This window comes from Grus americana, chromosome 1, assembly GCF_028858705.1.
Source record: "Grus americana isolate bGruAme1 chromosome 1, bGruAme1.mat, whole genome shotgun sequence".
In the NCBI taxonomy this organism is placed as follows: domain Eukaryota; kingdom Metazoa; phylum Chordata; class Aves; order Gruiformes; family Gruidae; genus Grus; species Grus americana.
This window is the reverse complement of record NC_072852.1, coordinates 94122966-94147248: the sequence shown is the minus strand read 5'-3', so window position 1 is coordinate 94147248 and position 24283 is coordinate 94122966. Positions and strand designations below refer to the sequence as shown.

At 46.8% G+C, this 24283-nt stretch overlaps 2 protein-coding genes across 23 annotated transcripts in view; one reads left to right on the top strand and one right to left on the bottom strand.

The window, feature by feature from the left end:
- COL8A1 (collagen type VIII alpha 1 chain) overlaps positions 1 to 19811 on the top strand; it is a 100840-nt gene extending 81029 nt beyond the window's left edge. For all 3 annotated transcript variants that reach the window (XM_054823077.1, XM_054823066.1, XM_054823088.1), the window contains 2 exons: positions 11286 to 11601; positions 13477 to 19811. In XM_054823077.1, the coding sequence (XP_054679052.1) occupies positions 11289 to 11601; positions 13477 to 15383 (2220 nt within the window). In that variant the 5' untranslated portion in view covers positions 11286 to 11288 and the 3' untranslated portion in view covers positions 15384 to 19811. The remainder of the gene's footprint in view (positions 1 to 11285; positions 11602 to 13476) is intronic.
- ST3GAL6 (ST3 beta-galactoside alpha-2,3-sialyltransferase 6) overlaps positions 15411 to 24283 on the bottom strand; it is a 61684-nt gene continuing 52811 nt past the window's right edge. For 19 of the 20 annotated variants that reach the window (XM_054823139.1, XM_054823158.1, XM_054823111.1 and 16 more), the window contains one exon: positions 22325 to 22854. In XM_054823139.1, the coding sequence (XP_054679114.1) occupies positions 22774 to 22854 (81 nt within the window). In that variant the 3' untranslated portion in view covers positions 22325 to 22773. Of the gene's footprint in view, positions 22855 to 24283 lie in introns of all 20 variants that reach the window. The other variant, XM_054823122.1, reaches the window with a different exon arrangement.

The following is a 24283-nucleotide window of genomic DNA, read 5'->3' as shown; positions in this document are numbered from 1 at the left end:
GGAGAGAGAAGCTGCTCTTTCTCTCAACAGGCTCATCAAAGCACAGTGAACAGAACTATTGTAAGCGGTAACGATTCATCTCTGAAATACAGCCTCCAAAGCCTTTTGCTTTTATTAAAAAAAAAAAAGTCATGAAGCAGCATGAGAGCAGGAGCCAAGAAAACACATTTTGTAGGCCATCAAAGTGAGAAAAGGAACAGAAATGCTATGCCATGCCAATTTCAGAAAGAGGCAATCAAGCAAATTTTATGGCAAAAAGGCAACATGTAAGGCCACAGGATTGCAACAGGAGTCACAGGGAACAATAAATTGTTTCAAATTAAGATCAGGCCAAGTACTTCAGAGTCCCACACAGATTTCTTGTTTTGTAGTTCAAGAACTCCCAGGACTGTCAAAGTAAACACTCTGAGTTGCAAAGGCTAGAGTATGATCACTACAAAGGGGCACATGAAACTAAGCGTGTCTGTAACCAAAAGTCTTCAACCAAAGAACCAGTGCACCTAGAATTAAACTATTTTTCTTAATGAGATTTCATGATCTTGATGCCTTGTTAGGGGTTAATGGCTCCCATCTAGATCACAGTAAAGCACTGAAGTTTAATCAGTATACATGCAGTGCTAAAAAGAGGAGGGAAAAGGAGGGGAAATACACTTTTAAACCTCAGAGAAGTTCCTACTTCATCGCTGAGAATAAAGAGGCTACAGCTTACCCCTTTCCAAAGAGCCAGCCCTCCTGCCTGCCTCAGGCACCCAAGAGGTGCCAGTAGCCTTTGCCTCCCAAAATGAGCACCAGCCGGACCTCAGTGGTTGAACCTTAGTGGTTACAGAGACAGAGAACTGCCTTTCCCAAAGCTGCAGCTGAGCTCTATCCACCCAGGGTACAGTGCAGCCATTTTACCCCCAAAATGAAGATACGGTGACAGTGGCCGTGACGTGGCAGGACGTCACATCACAGCAGGGTGCTTGCAGGTGGCCCACAGGCCATGCAAGGCAAGTCAGACCTCAAGCAGCACCAGTGACTGAAATGGCGCTTGTTACAGCCTCAGGATCAAAAGAAGCACAAGAGTAGTTTCTGGCCACTTTTCCCTCGTTTCCTCAGGTTTGGCACCAAGCATAGGTTAGCTAGTCCGAAAAGTCAAGCCTACGCGAATATTACATCTGTAGACACCTGTACTGCTTCACATCATGTTTAATCTAATAAAAAGACAGATTATCTTCCCTGTGACATCTGTAACAATCAGTCAGTATCATTACCAAGAGCACTTTTATAATCAGGATTTTCCTCTCTATTGCCACTTCCTGGGAAGTGTTTAAGAAAAATACGTGCTTTAGCAGCTGTTTGTACCTTGTGGATGTTAATGAATGGGATTTTTGCATACAAATCTAAGCTTTCCTGAAGGTATCGATATCTACTAATTCACATAATGCTCCCCCTCTAAGCAATCTTCTTAGACACATGAAAGAAAACCCTAAGCCAGGCTGTATTAGAATAAAATATATATAGCCTAAGTTGATCTTTCGTGTCTCTTTAGGACTAAAGGCACCTTGACAAAGAATATATTTTATCTTTTCTGCTTTTAGTACAATACTTTGATTAATCAAATGAGCAACTAAGAGTTTTCCAAGCAGTAAAACTGGTAGGTATCTTTCAGAATAAGACTCTCTGCCACTTGTGAGCATTTGGATGAAGATTCAGGATACATTTGATTTTATTAATTGCCACAGAAAGAGACAGTCTTTTTCCCTCACTTGTGTCTACTCCCATATATCTGACAAGATGGAGCATTTCGCTGATTAACGCTAAACTGTGCAGATTATTCACTTGTTGTTTAGAGCCAATTGCTAACATGTGGCTTGTTAACAAAGCTGTGGCTGGCTGAACCAAGAGGTAGCAAAATGGAAAGTTTTTACACTTTTACCAGTGAGTATAATTTATAGCAGGACTGCTAGAGGCACTGCTTTGTATTAAAATAGTAGAATAGTGTGATACACTTTGCAAACCATTGTACCGTAATAACACGCAAACAATTGTACCATGAAAATTTGGGAGGCTTCTACTGCACGCAGCCAGCACAACCTATCTCAGGGCAGAGTGAGGCGATGATTGACTGCTGAGAAGGGAGGTTTCCAAAGAAAGCCTGTAGTTCCTTGTCCCCACTGTTTTGCAACCAGTAATCATCACAGTTCCTTATCAGCACCTCCAGGTTCAGCCTATTGGATCAAGCATTTCAGTCTGAAGTGCATCTCCGGTTATTTGTCTTTGCATTTATTTTGGGGTAGGGGACTGGCAGTAGAGGTGAAGCGTTTTCACCAAAACAATCCCCAAACTAACAACATCCCCAGGAGACAGTCAGCTGACTATAAAAGCATTTCCATGAAAACTGGCCTGGTTGCCAGTGGGCTGCACACAGCAAACCCGTTACATCTGATAAGGCAGATTCCTTACTGTGTCAGTGCCCGCGCCCCACGGTGAACTCCTTCTGCAGTGCCCGGTAGCACCACTGCTTCAGAGGAGGAATCCTCAGTTCAGTTCCCATGTTGAACAAACAGTCTGCACTTGGATACATCGGCTGCCAGTCCCGGGCTCCACGCCAGGAGGGCGATTACGTGCTGATAAGCGGGGAGGCAGCTCTACGCTTTGATCACTTTGTGTGTTCTGCATTATTGGGACTGGGTTTACGTGCTTCGCGCAGCTGATCGCTGAACAGGGAGCTAGTGGCAGTCGCTTAAGTGTCTCCATCAAAGCCGCCTGCCACCAAGACTGTAGGCAAACTGCCCAGAAGAGAGCATTAGGCAGAGGATTCAAGTGCATGCCGTATGGCAGAGAACAGGAAAATGTATTCAAAGGCAGGTATTTGCTAAATCCTACCTATAATTAATTCTAATCCCATAATTAAAGTCTCCTGCTTTTCTGCAAACATTCCCCCACGTTGGTCCTTCCTCCCCACCCCGAGGTCAGACACCGATTGGTGCAAACAAATACACGCCACCATGCAAGAGAGCTGCATCCCCAGAGACTGTGGTCACCCAGCCAGCGATGCCCAGCTTGCTGATCCTTGTCACGGCTCCCTGCCATCTGACTGCAAGTAGCTTTCAGGCATTTTCCAGCAAACAGCTTCTGGGCCAGATCCTCAAAGACACGCAAGAGACTAACTCCCCTGGAAATCAATTACTAGTGTCAGGCATCTGAATACCATTGTAAATTGCAAGCTTCATGATTGTGTTGAGTCGGCAGAGCCCTGTGCCTGGGAGTTGGGGTTGTGGAGATGCCCAGATTTGCAGAAAGAGGTGGAGATGCCTACCCGGGCCCATGTAAGTAGGCTCACAGCAGACTGGGCATAGAGAGAAGACTAAAGGCAACATAACTACGTCTGCATGGCCTAATTTCTCCTCTTGATGGCTGCTTCCAGTCCCAGGATGTGCATTCTCACATATATGCACACATAAATTCCTGCACACAGACAACTATTTCCAGATATATGTAGATACAGACACACGTGCAAATATACACTGTTTGGGACTAAGAAACAGGGGGAGTCCAAGGGTGCCATTTTCATACAGAGAACTGGGTGACCATCCAGACTGGGCACATGCACGAATGTGTTTGCAAAAAGGTTGGAGCAGAGGCAGTTGCTTTGTCTTTGGAAATGGATTTACAAATGGATAAACAGAGATCTCCCGAGGCACTGCAAGAGAAGATCACTGAAGCCAAAGAGAGCTTATAGATGATTATCAGTTTTTAAGATGAAGCCATTCATTTAGATGTTTCCACACTTCTCTAAGAAAGCAACTGTAGGCACCATTTTGAATTTAAAAAAAAATAGAAATAGGCATCTGCCACATGTTGAATATTCTCCATTAGCAGCAGGTTTATGCATGTGTGCATTTTAAAATGTTTATTATGACAATCCTTGTTATGACTGTCTTACATTTAGTAAATACCACATGATAATCAAACACAGTTGTTAGACCTTAAGCAAAATATGATTTAATTTATTTTTAACATAGTGAACAATAGCTGTTTCTTGGTAATCTAAACTGAATACAGATACTCAACACTACTTTGTTTCCTTGGAGGGGACAGTGAAAAGGAGGGAGGGGAAAAAAAAAATAAACCTGATCTCTGTGGGAGAGTTTCACAAGAGACAAGAAGGCAGATTACACTTACCATAAATCCTACTTTCATCCCTACTGAATACACAGGCCCTTACAGACCCTTTAGCAAGGCAAACTCTTTGCTTACTCAAGAAACGAGGATCGCCTTCAATGCAGTTGTAGGCACCATTAGAAATAAAATGATGCAGGACTCCAAACCTGCTTGGTCTGAAGTCACGCACGGAGCTGCCATCTCCTGCCAATGGCATGGCTGAGCCCTCACACAGGGGCTGCACTCTCCCTTACTGCCCTCCTGCTCTTTACAGCTGAAAATAAGATTAAATCAGCGGAGCTAGTCTTAATTTGTGTTATGAAACTGGTTAGCTTTCAGAGGAAATTTGTGCCAAGTTGCATTTGGTTGCCTTCATTCCCTGTTATTATGTGGAGTATGACTGAACCTTCAGAAAGAAGCCCCCCCAAACTGAGTTTAATTAGTTTGATTGCAAATTCAAAACCAGTTGTCCAAACGACATAAAACCTTGTTTGGCACAGGAAGGCAGAAGAGTGCTTTATAGTCAAGCGGTAACGTGTGTATTAAATGGCACCGTAAGCTCAGAGCAAACACAAAATTATTTGGCAAGCAGAAGGTTGTTGGTTTTTCCTGCCCCTGAAAATATGAGTTCCCACTAAAACTCAGTCTCCCTGCAGTACAGGATATCCTCAGTTCCCTTCAGAAAGTCCTCACTGACTGACAAGTTAGTTCTCAAAGGAGTTTAATGATCCAGAGATTAATTTTAGCTGAGATTAAGTTTTGAAATAGCATCTTTGAAAACTGCGGGCAGCAACGTGCTGGGAAGATCACTGCTCAAGTCACCTACACGTCGCAGCACTGCTGCTGAGAATGACAACCAACATTTGCTTGACTTGTCACATTTAAAGACATCCCCTGCTTGAAGTCACACCAACTATTTGCTGGTGCTGAGCAACTACCGGAACTAAGGCCTTCATAGCTGCTCTTCTCCTTTTGGTGCTAAAATTTCTTAGAAGAAATGTGGCTGGCTAACAGAATTAATTTACAACCACACAAAAAAATTATATGCCCAAGTGACTAATCGAATGCTTTTCAGGTGGTGGAGACCTTAACAAAAATATGTGTGGGGGTGGGAGTGTGCACACGCTTGCATGTATAACCCAGTGGTTTAAGGGAACCATATTGTACAGAACAGGAACAATATACATTTGTTATTGAAGTAACACTAAAAAATGAAAGCAGAAAAAAAAAATAGTTATCACCTTGCGAAGACTTGGTAGCTTTCTCTTACCAGCCCTTCTTTGACTCTGCATGAGCTGCCACGTACCCACCCCACACCCCCCAATCCCTGGGGGATGGCCAGGGAACTCCCCAGGGGGGCTACTGTGCAGCTAACCCACCAGCTCTCTGCAACACAGTGGTGTTACTCCTTATGCACAGTAACACGTTATTTGCCATTTCCATTGCATCATGCGGTCCCTGCATGTCTCTATATGACAATGAGAGACTTTAGTGAGGTTTATAATGTTCCCATTGGATTGGACACCCCACCACCACCACCACCACCCTCTCCTCCCTCCTCCTCCCCCCTTCCCAAGAGCAGATCTCCACCATTGTAGATACTTTGTAATATGATCAGTTATCAAGGTTACTCCAAAAGTAGCTGTGTTCCTGACCACTTTTGATCTCGAGTCAAAAGCATCCTAGAGAATTTACCTTTTTAGCATTTTTTAGTAGCCCTATTCTGGGCACAAAATCTCCAGAGTCACTAGGATTTTTATTTTGCGAGTTTTGCAGCAGTCATTTTCCACATGAAACCTGAACGCTAGCAAGTCTGTCCCCTCAGCGCAGTGGGGAATGGATCCCTGCAGCTTTAGGCACCCCCCTGTGGAAGGGACTCCAGGGCAGAAGAGTTCAGGTCACTGAGATCTACTTATGCCATATGCCTCTTTGGGAAATACAGCAGTTCAAAAGCAACACACGGTAAATTAAGCCCATAGGGCTAGTCTCTGGGCGAGTAGGTTCTCAGAGGTTCTGAGACATGGCTAAATTGCATTTAAGCCCAAAATTGGTTGCAGAGTGATCACTTCCCTGTAAGGATCAATAAATCAAGGTCTGGCTGCCACCCTTTGCAAGACCACCTATGATTTCAAGTCCCACATGGATGGGCATCGCTCTTTGCATACATTCTTTGCCAATTAGGCTAAACCAGCCATTATTTCTTCACACCAATTTAACAATTATGACTGCTGGTACATTTTGTTTTGTCTTCAGTTTCTACTGACAAATGCAAATAGATGAAGGACCTTTCTAATTTTCTCAGGAGAACAGCTCTACCAAAGAAATCACTGAGAAATGTTCTCACTTGAGCTTTGCCCGTAAAAACGTGTTTTTTCAGGGACTCTCTCTCACCCACAGAGCCAACCACACGCGTTCACACACAAGCAGCTGAACACTGTGGTTTAGGATAATGTTCCTTCACCCTTGAGCGGCTTGCCCCACCCTAGGTAAAGCAAAACGTTTACTGTGTCTTAATCTGAACAACTGGTGCAAAATGTCACACACTACAAGTAGCTTTCCCTCCATCTTCCCTCAGACATTCAAACAGTTAAGGTGAAACTTTGCTTTCTCCAAGCCTTTGGCTTCTCTAAAGGTGCACACATGCACCGATTTACCTGCCATAAATGCGTAGACACATTGCCATTGCTTTCTGACAGAAACCCAGGAAAATCCGATTCCAAAGCCAGCTTATTGCTCCGCTGACGGACACCTTTGAAAGCACATTGGATCACATTACATGAATGTGTTTGGAGGTGATCCCTAAATTGCTGGAATTTGGGTGAAGGGTGTGGGAAGCCTTACACTTTGGCTGCATCTTCAGCACAGATTTTTCTCCTCCTCACTTTGGTATTTTCCTTAAGTCCTGTCACCACTGTGAAAATCTCCTTTTGCTATTCATAAGCTCTGGAGTACATGTCCAACATTGAGGATCTACACACTTCTTTTAAAAACCAAGAACAAGATTTTCAGTAGCTTTTAGGCATTTTAAGATGCTGGTGGTTTCCCAGTGAGGTCTTCAAACAACTAGAGCTGTGCACCCAGGCATTCAGAAACAAACTGCAGGAAAAAAAAAAAAAAAAAACGACCTTCAACATCTCTCTCTTAGTACATAAATAACTTCTTAGAGAAGCTGAGTAGGATGAGACAGGCAATAAGCTGCAACACTGAAGGACTATCCCAGGCATCTCTAATACTTCAGGGAAGGTTCACCTTACAGGGACAGTATCTGATAGCAATAATCTAGCTGGACCCATTACCAGCAGGCAGGGAGCAGTAGCAGTCATACAACTTCACCACATTTCTCATCAAGACTAATTTTGTCTGATCCTTCCTTCCTTTGGGAGCAGGGGGAGAGACAAGCCATACAGCTGGCACCGAACACGAGCCGCTTCCCAGGTACCTGCAGAGATCCCAAGAGCCAGACAGCTCACATGAGGCCACCAGGGAGGCTCTGACCTCCTCCACAAAGACGTCAGCCAAGTCCCATCCAGCCCGAGGTTGTTCAGTAAATAAACCCCCACCTTCCACCTCAGCTAGTCACAGGCACCAGCCCTGGCCAAAATCAATAGATGAGAAGCAATTTGTCATTTCCGGGCCGTACTGTTTTGGTTATGATGAGTCAAAAAACACTGAAGGAAATGCAGATGTAGTGAGATCACCTCATTTTCTGGAGCCTTCCTATCTCCAGAAGTCTTGCCTGATCTCCCTCAAAATTTCCATGCACGCACACAAAAACATCTCGCATGCTGCGTGGTCACGCCTGTTAAACCGCAGGTGTGTTGTGTGACGCTTGGCAGGGCCAAGGGACCCGGGCACAAGTGGTGGGAGGTTGAGTTCACCCTGAGCTGCAGGCCAGCTCCTGTCTCCCTGTAGGAAATTTTTTTCAATTATTTCAAATAGCTCCTACTCACACACAAAGCCCACATTTTGTAATAAAAACAAAGAGAAAAATCACATCCAAAGGAATTTTACCTATTTCCCTCTCCACTTATTCCACTGAAGTTATCTTTTAAAAAAAAGCAAACCCCCAAAAACTGGCCACCAGAACAACAAAGTAGCCAAGAAGCTAATAACCTCATTCTTCAAAATCCACCCTGCCCTTCATACTTTTAGGCATCAAGAACAGTCCTAAATCATCCAATATCTTCTAATATTTTTTAAAAAGGTTTCATTGTATTTCTCTCTTCACACAGGCATTGCTTTTCATTTGGGAGAGAGACACAGAAAGCTGTAAATTTTCCAATAGCTGGGATTTTTCCTGCAAATTGAGACAGGCATTACCCTATCTGGCTACGGGGAACCAGAGCTGCAGCCAGTTACTCGTTATGGTACAGAACAGAAAGGCCAGAGACAAGAGTGGGGATAACCCACCCATGCACCCTAAAAAACTAAGGTTGCTTGGGGTCCGTGTGCCCAGATGAAGCTGCAGCAGGTTAAGAAATTACCCTGTCCCAGCAGAGTCCTGGTGACCGATCACACAGAGGGTGTCTTCGTGGTCCGGTGCCACTGAGCTTTAAGCAGAAACACCACATCTTAAGGCCCTGATCCTTTAGCTCACAGCAAAGCAGGCAGCCGTGGGCTAAAAGCCACATTAAACTCACTGGAGATGAAGCATTTGCTGAACAAGGATGAGCGACTGCGCTTGGGCTTTAGCTACACTTACAAACTCCTGTACATCTTGGCTCTGGTTTTCTTTGCCACATGGCAGCCGGTTACATCCAAGACCTTAAATTCCTGGGAGAGAAAGTGACTGTAGGAACTCAGCTGTGCAACATATGCTCCATCTAGTGTTTATTCACTAATATTTCATTTTCTTAAATGGTTTGTTTTGCTGTTAACACATGGTTCCCTTTTTTCTGTATTTTGTTTGTCTATTTAGTAATATTATTGAAAATATTAACTTTCTGCTGGTTGTTTTAACGACACAATTTTGGTTTAGCCTCCATTTACACCTTCAGTAATGATGATATGCTAATTTCCATTGAGAGATGAGATCTGAGAGCAAAATGAAGGAGAAATGTCTGAAAAGAGCACGGAGCATTTCTCCAGGTGCTTTGCTAATGCAAAGCGAATGGAGAACTTCGAGAAGGAGTAAAACATAAAAACTAAGTGATACGCGATGTTACCACCTGACCAATAACCTTCACCACAGCACAAAGCAGCGAGAAGCGGTTTACCAGCCCTCCCAGTGCTCAAGCCAAGCCATGCAGCAGCGAGTGGGGAAAACACGAGCCATGACTCCAGGGCTCAACACGTGCGGTGCCACTGACCTTCACCCTAAGCTGGGCGAGTCTTGCAGTCGCCCTGCAGCCTGCCAGGCACAAATCCCTCATGAAGGTGTTGCTGTCCCACCCTCCCCAAGTACTCCGAGGCCCTTTTTAGAGACCCACTGTCCACAGCACAGTGTTAGAGGAGGCAAGCAGAGCTGCTTACTGCCCCCTCCTCTGTGAATACATTTCGTCCCACCAACCTCTCACGCTTTCCCCCAGTTCTCCATAGCAGCAGCCTTACCTGCCCAAAGCCACATCTTACAGCGAGGACACATCCCAACCTGTGTCAGATCATGCTGGCCCCTCTAAGTGAGGGGGGAGGGGTGGGGGGGTGTCCTCCTGCATGCTGTAGCATCACCCTGCACAGGGGAGCTGGGGCTGCAGCCCTGCAAGCACTGAGATTCGAGCAGGGACCACCCCCAGCCCAAGCAGGAAAAGGGAAAAGCTTTGACCTGCAAATGATACCTCCCAAGGCACAGGGAACCAGCGGCAGGTGGCTCAGTACTGAGCCACTTTGCCACAGATGGAAGGGCTTTTTTTGTCCTCTCTCAAGCCAGGCTGTGGGAGAAGGACAGGAAAATAAGCAAGTGGTACAAAGCCCCCACTGCCTCCTCAGGCCACCCTTGTCACACCTGGGCTTAGCGGGGCCCAGCAGCTGCTGGGAGCAAGTCCTGATGAGCGGTTTGGCAAAGCTCTGCCGGCGTGCCTGCGTGGTGGGGGCTTTTTCAGCAGCCCAGGTTGGGTGCAAGGCATCTTTGCACTGTGCATTTCAAAAGAATCGGACTTGCCTACCGGGCTCAGTTGTGGGACAAACTGCAAAATACTCGAACCGTAACACACGGAGAGTCTCCTCATTACCTCAGGCTGCCCCCAAATCTGCACCCATTTAGGGACCTCCTTGTTGCTGATTTGCTGCTCACCTGCTAGTGACACCGCTACTGCAGAAAGGAAAGCCAACTGCAGATGGGACAAGAAGTCCCAAGCTTATATTTTGATAAGGAAGAAAAAGAAAGAAAAAACAACCGTGTTCTGTTAACAGGGCTGGTGAGGCACTGGGATGGGCTGCCTGGAGAGAGGACAGGGTCTGCAGTGGGGGAGACCTTTAGGAAATAACTGAACATCCCCGGAGAAAGGTGTGGGTTGGCTGATCCTGCCCGGAGGCAGCGATGACCCAGACAGCCCTGAGATGGCCCTGTTCATCTGGGTGAAGGCTGAGAGGGTCAGAGCCCAGCTCAGGAGGAGAGCTGGCAAAGACCTGCGATAGACATGGAGAGCCCCTGGACTCTGCAGCCACGAGGCACAATGCCAGGCACAGATTTAAGCTGCAGAAACTGAGCTTTCATTGCTAAGGAAAGCATAGCAGAAGGGGCATTAGTAATTGAGCTTCCTTGGGCAGAAAGTGTTTAAGAGATCCCCACGTGGCCCTGCCTGCTCTCCACCTGTGCCAGAGCTTGCAGCAGAGCTCCCCAACCCTTGTGTCCTGGCACTGACACCAGCGAGAAAGTGGCAAATTGCAGCTTGGGCATGGGAGGGAGTGTGTCCCCCTATGGAGAAACTGCAGAGGACACCACCCAGGCTGTGCAGGGTAGTATAAAACTAAATTCACATAAGGACATTTGCTATAATAGTACTAGTTGAGTAAGAGCCTCCAATAAACCAAATACAAGCATGCTGCAGGATGTCCTCCAGGGCAACACACAAACCAGAGCCAGTTTGCAGAGGCTTAGGTCCAGTTTGCTGCAGAAAAAGAGAGCAGGTCAGCCCCAATGGGGAACGCATGACACGAGAAACATTTTCTGCCAACTGTGGGTTTTGTTGTGCTTTTCACAGGTGATGGCCGTGCTGCTCTTCCCTGTGCAGCTGCTGGCAGTGGCTGTCACCATTTACCTAGAGCTGGTGAGGTCTGCTCAAGGCGGTGTCTACTATGGGATTAAGCAGCTGCCACCCCAGGTGCCCCAGTACCAACCCCTCGGACAACAAGTACCTCACATGCCGCTGGGCAAAGAAGGCATCCCCATGCAGCACATGGGCAAGGAGGTGCCTCACATGCAGTACGGGAAAGAGTACCCCCATCTGCCTCAGTACATGAAGGAGGTCCCGCAGATGCCTCTGCTCGGCAAGGACATGGCTCCCAAGAAAGAGAAAGGTAGGCTCGGCAGTCCCTTGCCACCCCTGCACGGTCCTGCCTGGTGCCCCATGGCACTGCCTGCCCGGGGGGGCTGAAGATGGGGAATGGGCTGCTGCAGGCTGGGCATGGCACCCAGGTGCTCCCAGGGTGGCCTGGGTTGGTACCTGGCCACAGGTGAACGAGATGGGCTCACATTAGCTGTGGGGCAGCTCGGGATCACAAGAGGAAGGTCAGAGTCATCCTTCGGGCTGCAGCACGGCCTCTGAGCAGCCCTACCTGTGACCGAGCCTCCAGTGCCTGGGGCTGGCCCCAGGTTTGTTTGGGTGCTTGTTGGAGGCTAGGAGAAACCTCGTAATCCCACCTGCCTGCAGAGAACCCTGTGATGGGGTTTCAAATAATGGTGCAGGCAGGCGGGCCGGGGTCCTGCCTGGAGGTGCTCCCACTCTCACTGCAGTGACTGAACATGAAATTAGAGCCCCAAGATTTGAATTTATGGGAATATCATGGTTTTGTCTGGATTTGTCCAGACCCTGTGATTTAGAGGTTTACAGACAGAAACATACAATTGCTCTTCTGACTCTGCAGTCCTCTTTCTGTAGGTTATTTATGGGATTAACGGAAGCATCGAAATAACAGGGTGTTACTGCAAGATCTGCACGTACAAGCACTTTCAGTATTCAGTAAAGGAAGTTTGGACAATATTAGGATATTTAAGAAAACAACAAAAAATACAAAGGGCAACCAGGAACACCCAGTGTCATAAAAGCCTTGTGGGGCAGTGAGCATCTGTGCAACTTCAGACGAGCTGGTTAACTCTTTGTCTTATGGAGGGTTCAGCGTAACCACAGCCTCCGCTGGCTTCAGAGGGAAATGGAAGATTTCAGGGCCTATTTTTGGAGTGTCTGAACAAGCATAACTGGCTGTAGTAAAACCAACCATCTTCTGAGCAAAGGAGGTTTTCTACGTGCATAAAACACACCATGTGCAGAGAAGGAGGGTTTCTGCCTCCCAAAGAACAGTTAATTCTCTTGCCCTGAAACCTCATCTCTCCCCTTCCCCCAAACCTCTTGCTTCTTTATCCATTTTAGAGCTAGAGAGAGGCAGACGTTCCACTTAACACAAAAAGCCTGCAGCATGAAAAGCAACCAGCCCCAGCACAACCACTCCCACACGGCAACTCCCTCACCCTGACCTGCAATGCTAAGCGGTCACATACATAAAAATTTGGGTCTGGACAATAAAAACATTTTGTGAAATGTTTAGAAGAGCTCTAACTAGACGTGGCTACGCCAAAACCTGTGGAGCTTAGTGATGCTGGGCAAGGCTGTACGTTTCCAGTAATATCTTAATGGGAACCAAAGCCTCGGTGAAAATGCAGTCGTACCTATGTACGAACTTCTTACCAGTACGATCTTTTGTAATTGATCTTGCCAGTGTAAGCCCCTCCAGCAAAAGCACTTTTGCACCAGAACTCCTCCTACAGTACAAGAGCACCGAGCAGATTCTGTGTCCTACAAAAACTCTTAAAAGTAGACTAGTCAACGTGCGACAAAAAGATTTCGCTGCTTAAGATTGTATAGGTGGAAAACACTAGTAAAGCGCAAATGGCTTTTACATGACAAAAAATAAGCAAATATGATACAAAATCATTATTTTATGGAAACAGAAACAGGCATGCAAATTTGGGGTATGCAAAACAGTAGGAACATCCTCTTTGTTCCAAATGCCAACCTGTAACTCGCTGGCCAGCTCTGCCTCCCCGCTTGCCACAAAACCAAGAGGCATCATACCAAGCACATTCAATTCAAAACTGCCTTTGTCTTTCCCAAAAGATGCGAATGCAATCACTTTTTGTCTCTCCCCCTCTTTTTTTTTCTTTTCTCCCCAACCCAGAAATGCCCGTGCGCAGTCTGAGGGGCGAGCAAGGTCCCCCTGGTGAGCCTGGACCAAGAGGGCCGCCGGGGCCACCAGGATTACCCGGTCATGGTGTGCCAGGAGCAAAAGGAAAACCAGGCCCACAAGGATACCCAGGAATTGGGAAGCCGGGTTTGCCAGGGATGCCGGGGAAACCGGGGGTCATGGGGCCCCCAGGGCCAAGAGGGGAGATGGGGCCAAAGGGTGAGATTGGGCCCATGGGGATACCTGGGCCGCAAGGACCACCGGGGCCTCATGGGCTTCCTGGCATAGGGAAAGCAGGTGCTCCGGGGCTGCAGGGACAGCCAGGGCCGAAGGGCGAGCCCGGAATGAAGGGGCCCCCGGGAGTCCCCGGGATCCCAGGGCCGAAAGGGGAGAAGGGTGTTGGGATCCCAGGTTTGCCAGGGCTGAAGGGTCCACCCGGGCTGCCCGGCCCCCCTGGCCCTGTGGGGCTGCCGGGGGTTGGCAAGCCAGGCATGGTTGGCTTCCCTGGCCCACAGGGACCCCTGGGCAAACCTGGACCCCCAGGAGAGCTGGGGCTGCAGGGGCCCCCAGGGGTTCCCGGGATCCAAGGCCCCCCCGGCCTGCCCGGCGTTGGCAAACCTGGCCAGGACGGTGTTCCCGGCCAGCCGGGCTTCCCAGGCGGCAAAGGGGAGCAGGGCCTGCCAGGCCTGCCAGGGCCCCCTGGCCTCCCTGGGGTTGGGAAGCCAGGCTTCCCTGGGCCCAAAGGTGAGCGTGGTGTGGGTGGTCTGCCTGGCCCCCTGGGGCCGAAGGGGGAGAAAGGGCACGCAGGGCCACCTGGCATGGGGGGGCCACCAGGGGAGCCAGGCCAGCCAGGACTGCCGGGCATCATGGGCCCCCCAGGGGCTGCCGGCTTCCCGGGACCCAAAGGAGAAGGTGGTGCTGTGGGGCCGCCAGGACCGGTCGGTCCCAAGGGTGAACCCGGCCTGCAGGGGTTTCCAGGAAAGCCAGGCTTTCCCGGAGAAGTGGGTGCCCCCGGGCTGCGGGGGCTGCCAGGCCCCACAGGGCCCAAGGGGGAAGCCGGACACAAAGGCTTGCCGGGGCTGCCAGGTGTCCCAGGGCTCGTTGGGCCGAAGGGCGAGCCAGGGCTCCCCGGTGCCCAGGGGCTTCAGGGCCCCTCGGGCATCCCAGGCATCGCAGGACCCAGCGGTCCCATCGGCCCCCCAGGGCTGCCAGGGGCAAAGGGTGAGCCCGGCCTGCCTGGACCCCCCGGCTTCCCCGGTGTGGGCAAACCTGGTGCCGCAGGGCTGCAGGGACCCCCGGGGAAGCCCGGCGCGCTTGGTCCCCCTGGCCAGCCGGGACTCCAGGGGCCCCCTGGCCCCCCGGGGCCCCCCGGTCCCCCGGTCATCATCCCACCCACTCCGCCAGCCGTGGGACAGTACTTGCCCGAGGTTGGGCCAGGGATAGATGGCGTCAAGCCCCCCTACGGCTACGCGGGCAAGAAAGGCAAGGCTGGTGGTGCCGTCTATGAGATGCCCGCATTCACAGCAGAGCTTCTCACCCCCTTCCCCCGGGTTGGGGTGCCCGTGAAGTTCGACAAGCTCCTCTACAATGGCCGGCAGAACTACAACCCCCAAACGGGGATCTTCACCTGCGAGATCCCCGGTGTCTACTACTTTGCCTACCACGTCCACTGTAAAGGGGCCAGCGTCTGGGTTGCGTTGTTCAAGAACAACGAGCCGCTGATGTACACCTACGACGAATACAAGAAGGGCTTCCTGGATCAGGCTTCAGGCAGCGCCGTTGTTCAGCTGATGCACGGAGACAAGGTTTACGTTCAAATGCCATCCGAGCAGGCGGCAGGACTCTATGCCGGGCAGTACGTTCATTCGTCTTTTTCAGGATATTTATTATATCCCATGTAAAACAAAAAACCAGACACTCACACACATACACACAAAATCAAAACCTTTCTTCTCTGCTTCAAACTTATACCATGAAAGATGCATTTTATGACCATTTTGGACCATCTTGTGCAAAAAATAAATAAATACAAAGTTTAACATTATGCACAGCTAGTTATAAAAAAAGTGTGGTGAACATATCTAAAGATGTGTATCAGGTTCATAAACAGTTGTTTTGCACCCGAGGGGGACATATTAGCTGTACGTTATATATTTCTGTGATGCCATGCTTACTTCATTTCATTCACAATAATTCAGTACCAAGGTTCAAATCAGCGTACGTCACTCACTCCCATTGCATATTTGACTGTTGCATTGATCATAGTTGCAAGATGAAAACCGGTGACTTAAACCAGAGTAGGTCGGTCTCAAATTATATGGAAAAATTGAGTGGCTTTTTATTTGTTTGGGTGGGGATTTTGGGGGACTTTTTGACAGCAGGTCTGCCTGACAAGCAAAGGTTCTCTTAGCTGGAGACCTTTATTTCCCTTCCCCCCATATGAAATATTCCTGCAGGTGTGTTTTTTCCCCCTGAACAATTTATTTATGATGGAAAAGGAGTATCAACGATGTAACTATTCCCCACAAGCCTTCTCCAGCAGTCATTGGACCCAGAACGCTGCCACTGACTCTAGCAGGTGCTGGGCTCACCTCCAACTGCCACAGCCCTCAAAAAGCCTCCCTCTGCATTTGCACGGTTGAAGTAGATGAGGTGGATCAGAGACAAAACCGAAGGGTTCCCCATTTGCTTTGTGCCACATGATTGAGGCATTTTGGCCAACACGTGGCAATACAGCAGGGCGGTAGAAATCTGCTTGGGTTTCTGTGCTCGTGCTAAGAACCTGCGTCCTGTTTGGCTTGTCAGAAGTGGTGCCTCTTCTGCCACTCAGTGACAGATAAATCAGTTTACTCTTCAGTGACTAGGCAAAGCAGAAGTAGGTCTCTGTGCTAATTAACTCATTTGCTGTTTGAGATCAACTGATAATTTTACCAGCAGTACTGATCATGCAAATTTATCTAAGAATTTCATTTTTATATAAAAGCTGATTTCCAATCCTTATTTATATGTTACCAACTGTCAAGGAGAACCTGCAGGCCTTGATCTTTTCTGTACATGAGGAAAGCAACTTCTCTGCAAGAGCTGTCTGTTCATCAGTGGTGCTAATCTCACCTCAAAAGTATTCGTTTCCAGAAGGCAGTGTACTCTGCTGTTGTTCCCTGTACAGTGCTGCACATCACACACTGTTGCGCTAGTTGAAAGAGTTAAATACTCATCACTTCTTCAATGTCTTTAGCTAACGCTACTGCTTTTGATTCAAAAACAAACTAGATTTTTCATGCAGAACTAAGATTGGATTTAACTGGCATTACCATTATTTAAATGCAGAGTTTAATGCAGTCTAACATTGACTAAGGACTCCAGTGATATAATGTGGTGCTTTATCTCAGAAATTTTATGGAACGGTGACAGGAACGGACGGACAGTTTACCAGGCATTGGTGACTTCGGTATGTTCCCAGAATATAAGAGATATGTCAAAAGCAAATAATTTTGTATTTAAAATTTTTGTACTGATTTGAAAAAATATCTTATTAAATATCTTAAAAAAAAAAAATCCTGTCTTCATTCAGCAGAACTGTTCAAAGGAACATTCACGCCGCTGAATACCTATATCAGACCACAAGGACTCTCTGAAACCACTGAGAGAATGGTATGAAAAAAAATCCAAATATTTTTCTTTAGTTCCCCTCTACTGGCAAAACCTGCCCTGGGGGAACGCACTGTCCCAGCATCGCATCTAGAGGGAGAGCGTGGCTGGGCCGGGGCGGGGGGGGGACCCATGGAGCGAGGGAATGCGCCTTAAAAAGGCACAGGGGCAGCGAGCAGGAAGCCAGTGCGAGAAATCAGACGTGGTCGAGGCGCGTCATTAAGGGTTTGTGCTCGCCTAGAAAGCCAGAGCTGGCTACCCGGGCTGGGAGATGCGCACCACGCCCCCGGCTCTCCCTGCGATTTGAAAACAGCTTTTCCCATTTCTCACCAGTCTTCCGCCTGCAACAAATACCTAGTGCAAAAGTGGAAACATATTTGTCACTGATCTACATCACTATTCAACTGTGGCTCCATTGCAGGGAGTAAATTATAACCGATGGTGCAGCTCCCCCATCTCACCTCAAAGACAGGCATTTCCTCCAGGCTGGCAAACTCCTAAACTGTCCATACTAAAAAAATGAACGCATTGAATACCTACTTGTGTCAGATAATTGCTTTCTAAATCTCCCTTAGATGCCCTGAAGCCATGGGCTAAGCAGCTCCCCGCTCCCCAGCATCTCATTTTTACTGCCCAAAAAGAAAACAAAACACGAGCAAGGTATCACAATCAGCATCTCTCACTTTAGATAGAAAGTCTTTTGTCACTCGCCACCTTCTTAGTTAAACATCTGTTATTTTACCATTCCCCTGGAATTCCCCAAGATGGGCAAGATTAAAAAAAAAAAACCCATGAAAAATTAAAATCAGGACACTGCTCTTGATCTTTCCCACAAAAATCTATGTCCCAGCTTTGCTTTTACCCAGCCCGGAGTGAGATCTCCACCCCGCAGCACAGCTCAGCCTACCTAGGTTCAACAATTTTCAGCCTTGTTTGCTCTACTAAGCACCAAAGTTTGTTCTGAAACTCGATACTGTATCTGACAACACCGCGAGTACTTTGCACAGCATTAACAATGGGACTGGGCATGCATCTGCACACACACCCCGCGTACTGACCTTGCGGAAAATAAGCCTGAGGGCAGTCTTTAACACAATTTATTCACAGGAAAATAATCTCTTTCCATTCGTAGCATTCAAAATTTCACTTGAAACAACTGTAAGAATGTCTTCGAAATACAGCTGGCACTTGAAAGGCATATAAAACTTAAGACAAACGGCAAATAAAACAAATATTTACCGATACCAAAACCAGATGTTGAGCTTTGGATGTTCTTAAAAATCAGACTCCACTTAAAAGTTAAGGTATTTATACTACCTCCCAGGGCACTGTTAGAAAGGAAAGCGTGGCATAGGAAACAAGAGATACCACACGCTAATTATTAAATACCCAAGTTGTGATTCTGTATTATGACCACCAATACAGTCACTGGAAATGTCATCTAGTGATATCTTTTAGGCACACTCAGATTCGTATTTAGTGCAATAGTTTGTGACCTTCCTTCTTAAGTCGTATCACTGTACTTCCCTTAATTATTACAACAGAGGAAAAAATACTTTCCCAACAGAAAACAAAAAAAACCCCTGAAAGTCTGAGCCAAACAGAGCTTGCAGCTGATGCACATCATCCTGCCTGTTTTGTGCCTTTTGTACCTCGGGGCTGGGTCTTTCTGATGGTGCAGCACTCGAAGGAGGTGGCAGATAAAACACAGGAGCACCTTTGTTGTAAGATGCTGCTGTCTTGAAATTCAGCAGGCTGCTGGAGAACAGGACAGCGGAGGAAGGGATGAGACCGTCTGATTTTGCAACTGATACAAGAAGAAAATTCACGGGAGACACTGGGTACCCATATAGTTACACCGTTACCAGACACAGAAATAAAGCTGGCAGCACCCTGGGATTCAAAATTTGACAGCTTCACTGCTGCTGATGCGATAAAAAAAATGGGGGAGCTTTTAAAGGGAAGTTTCAGTGCAGAGACTTCAGTTTCAGGAATGGCAAAAATAGAAGATCTTAATAGCAGCTCACTCCCAGAAAAGATCTAAGTATTTAGAGTTAGGGTTATTGCTTTTGTCAAAAAGTCCCAAGGCAAGTCTTTGGTATTGCAAAATGCCTGTGAAAACACGTGCCTGGATAGAATAACTGCTGTGTCTGTGGGTGCTACTGTGAAACATGTTACGTGCAGTTATTCTTGCCTGCATCTTCTGGGGGCAGGGGGGTGGGTAGAAAATGAAGCACTTGGCTCACTGCTTGTTACTGAAGAGAGAAGCTACTGGCCTGCAAGCTGTCCTTTCCAAAAAACAAAACACCAAAACCCAGTACCCTGTGGTTTATCGACAGTATCAACTCTTGGCTCAGTCCCAAGTGAACAGGTCCGGCTCTAAACCTTACTCAGCCACCCTGCGACAGCAACCTCATCACGCGTGGACTTAACATCCCTCCCTGCAGGAGCACAGACGTGGGAGAAAAATATCCCTGGGAGTGCTGCTTAATTTCAGAAAGAAGTCAGTCATACAAATGGGGAGGCTTATTAAGAACACATAAAAAGGAGCAGTCAATAGGGATAAATGCTTGTAGATAGCATATTCAATGCATTGAGAATATCAAACACATTATCCAAAAGAAAATTTAAAAAAATAAAATAAAAAAATCCTAGGGAGACCAAAAAAGCTGATGTGGGGACCCCCCCCCCCAAAAAAAAAGACTAAAGAAGTCTGTTTTAAGTAAAAAGAGTTTGGGGGATGCCATTTATTTGCCATGAAGCCTTTTTTCCAATTATTTGGTTTAGATTCTAACTACAGCAGAACAAACTCCATCCTCCTCCAAAGAAAGAAAACTTCCTAGGAAAATTAGGAGAAGGAATCAGTTTAGATTAGCGGGAAGAGGAAACAAAGCAGAGAAAATAATCACAGAGCTCCCTACCCACCTCCTGCCACCAAGGACAGGGCTGGAGAAGCAGGGGGAAGCGGTCTGCACCATGGCAAGAACCAGTGAGGAGAGAAATTCAACAGCACTCCTGGAAAAAAAATCCTCATGGTCACAATATTGTGAGATGTTACATGGGATGGGGTGGATCCACGGTGGCAGCCCGTGGGAGAGCTGGGGGACCCAACTCTGGGAGCGACCACAGGTTGCAAGGGGGAAGAGGCAGCCCTCCACTTCTGCCCGGTTCTGCTCTCAAAGAGCCTGAATTGTACACCAAGGGCTTCTATGTGAAAAGAGCTCGGATGACACCGTGACCTTGCCTCGGCATTTTTACCCTATGGAATCGCTATTGTCAGTAGTCTACGTCACTGTGTGTCTGCAGCTGCAGGGTCACATACAAACCTCAAATCTTTTTAATTAACTGAAATAATCACGAGAAATAAATGCTGGTAGAACTAAAGACCGTAATATCTCTTTTTTGCTGGTGCAAAATCCCACCTGTTTGCATGCAGATTTTTGAGCAAAGACTTCTTCAAAGGCTCAGAAATGTGCACATTTAAAAAAAAAGGAAATGTGAATAACCTCACCACCTCATGAGGAAATTCTGTTTTCCTCCATTTCCACCACAGTCACCAGCTCCAGTGCCCCCAGGACCTCCCGAGCTCCCCTCTCCTCCATGTTCTCGTCTGCCTCCCCGTGCAGGGCTGGACAAGGGGCCATCACCTGCAGCATCACCTGCAGGAGACGGGCCCCATGGCACAGCCTGTCCCTTGCTGGGACACGTCTGGATCCTTCCCCGCGCCCCCCCCCCCCACAGATTTTTATGGCATCCGGAGTTATTTCAGATGCATCCAATTTGCCTGAAATGGACCAAAGCTCAGGAGGCATTAGGTGAAAACATGGTGTGAGAGCACAAGCCGCCCCCCCTTCGGCTGTAGCTCCCATCGCTGATTTCCAAATGGCAGCACCAAGGGGCTAAAGAGGGAGAGGAGAACTATGGGAAGGTGTGGCTTGGGGTTTTTTTAGATACCTACTGCACTCCACAAGAGATATAGGAAAAAAGAAAGATGATTCTTTGGTCGCTTTAATGCTTATTCCTCTACATTGCTGCAAAGAAATTGTGTTCAGTACTTCTGTAATCCTCAGCTTCTGAAAAAGGCAAATTCTGTGCTCTTGAGCTGCTAGAGGATTGCATTCGTATTTTAGTTGTTTGCACTGCTCCTAAACGTACTATAGCTCTTGATATCATTTTATTAAAAAGCAGCAAAGGTTTTTCTACCAACTATTACGACTTTTTTAAGTGGACTTCTTTGTGCCTTCTTTAGGTGTGATTGATCAAGATAACCACAAGATCTTCAAGCAAATCTGCCACAATTAAAAAAAAAAAATATATATCTACACTCTATGAGAGAATTAGAACAGCATACTACTTGTTCTTCTTTGACAGTTGTCAAGGACATTCCCAAGCAGATTTAACTTATTCAGCAGGCTTGTCTGAGACAAACCAATGCAGGAAAACAAACATGCCATTAAATGTTTCAATTAAAATCCCAAGTAAGTTCCCACTAAATGATTTAGCTCAGCCACATCCTTTAAACCTAAATGTCAAGACATGAGAGGTAAACAGAGGCCAAATAATAATTCAGCTGAGGTACATCTTGGATATTCCCTAGCACACTCTACTGCCGAAACCGGGAACATTCATTGTTCATATCGATGCATTTCAAAGGTGCAAACGCATTACAGCATTTGAGAAAGGAGATTGTGCTGGTTTGGAGAAATACACCTCGATTCTTGGGGAGCGAACAGAAACACACATGAGATCCTGTCCTGGAGATCTAGGAATCCAACAAACATTGGCTCTAAATTTAAACTCAAGTGCTAATCTCTCTGTCCCAGCTCACGTTTCTGTTGTGGTCTGGGGGAAGCAGTTGACACGCAGGTAGTTAGGACAACTCTTCAGTCTTCATACTCCCTCTTTTCTAAGTCAAGTCACCAACCCTAAAATTTATTGGACACACAGCACGGGGACTATGGTTTTCCACAAAGAGGGTACAACACGAGCATTGTCAATACCAACGTCTCCACAAATCAGACCAAAGGGTCTTCGCTGTTGGCAAAGGCGGGCAGCAGTTCAGAGTCGATGCCAGTGCAGAAGCTGTGGCTTCTTCCCTGAAGATGGACATCCCCTCCTCAGTAGGGCAGACTAAAACCCGTACACTCTGTACGTTCCCCCTTCTCCCAAACACACAGTAATATTTATAGGCATCGTTTTAAAGCCATTTTCATTCTACAAAACAGACATTCAGGACTTAACATCCATCTACTAATTAAACACCAGTTGTCTCAGTCTCTTGACAGTGTAATTCTTTTGGAGGACAACATCAGAACAAAAGTATTCCAGAGAAGTAATCATTTGGAAAGAGTTCTTGCTGATAAATAAGTGATGTGCCTCACATTTTTATATATCCCTGATACTTTCAGCTGAAAGTTTCACGGTTTTCCCATTATTAAATAGCTTCACAGAAATTCAGTCAACTGTTTGCAACAGTCCATTTTGCTCTGGCTTAGAAGAAGCTTCTGCCTTGGTGAGGTTTCTGTGCTCCTTTTAAACGGTAAACAGTTATGCTGCACTTAAAAAATAAAAATGTCATACAAAAAATAAAAAATCTTCAAATCTTGAAAATAGTGATTGTTCTTCATATTTTACACTCAGCTTTCACGTCAAATTGACCACAAAGTTCTTGTCTATAAGCTTCTTCAAAAATTTCTGCTCAGCGTTGATGTTGTGGTATTCATTCTAAAGAGATGTGAGGGAATAATAAACAACAACAAATTCAAATTATTACCAGAAGCATCACTTTGTTGTTCTTTCCTTTTAATTACTTGTGATACTTGGAAGATGCTAAGAGTAGGAAAGCTCTGGAGAAAAGACTTCTTAGCAAAGGCTGTAGCACAGTCTCCCAAGAAAACAGGTGAGTGACTCTATTGCTGAAAACTAGATTTAGACTTTCCATTGGGACACAAACCAAAAGGGATGATCCTTCAGCAGCAAGAATGGGTGAGATGTGGCCTCACAGAAGTCCTTCCGTTACTAACTCTCCCAACTCCTCCCCACGCTTAGAGGGAACAGCTGCATAACCACATTTACAGCACAAGCAGTCAGAAAATGACTCAAAGCTCCATGCGGGTTCTCAAAAAGCACACGTCAGGCATCTGATGTGATGCCTGGCGTGAACTGGATGCGCCCTGCTAGTCTGTTTTGACAAAACCAAAACCAGCCCATCTTCTGTGCTCCATCCAGATCCTGGATACACAAGAGACCACTGAGGTTAGCAGAGGACAGCACAAGGCAAGTAAGTTTACTGACAATCTTCGACACTGAATCCAGTAAATTAAAATGAGTATAATACAAACACTGCATAAAATATTATGTGGATATAGTATAACATTTACAACTTAATGCCACTAAAGAATTAGTGATGAAGCTTTTGTTTAGTTGTTTGTTTTTTAAAGTTTGAAGATTTTAGGAAACTTATGGATGTCTGTTCAACTAGTGATCAGCCTTACCCATGCTTGTATACATTGCAAAAAAGCACCTGCAGTGAGGAGCCCTGAAATGAAGGTGAGTTCAGCATCAGAGGAAAATGATCTCAGAGCAGCAGGCACGTAGAAGTCCTCAGAGAGACATGAGGCGCTCCCACGGGCATTGCCCCTATCCTTCCTCTTCAGGAAAGGGAGGAGGAGAGAAAATGGTCCCCACGTGCACCCGGCATGCACATGGAAGAGAAAACTGCTCATGTTGACGTAAAGGGCTGAGATGGAGTTACTTAGAGTACAGAGCTGCAGACGAGAGCAGAGACGTAAGAGAGAGGCATGACTGCAGCAAAGCAGGAGGAAGGAGAGGGCATCCCTGATGTTTGCCAGTCTCCTGCTGCTCCCTCTCCTGGCGAGTTGTGGCTTCCCCCTCCTGGAAGCAGTTCCTTCTCTTCCTACCCGCTTTGCTTTTCTACTTTCAATTTCTGAAATTCAGTTCTTTTCCTAACCACAAGTTTGTAGGTGTTAACTCCTTCCATTTCCCTTTGCTCTTCTTTCTCTTTTTTAAGAGGTTTGGCAACTATGACAAATTGCGCAAGTAGGTGCCGAGGAAAAAGAGAATACAAACAGAAACAACGCCATTCATGTTCTGACAGTGCTAGCAAATACACCTCTATGAACAAGAGCTGCGT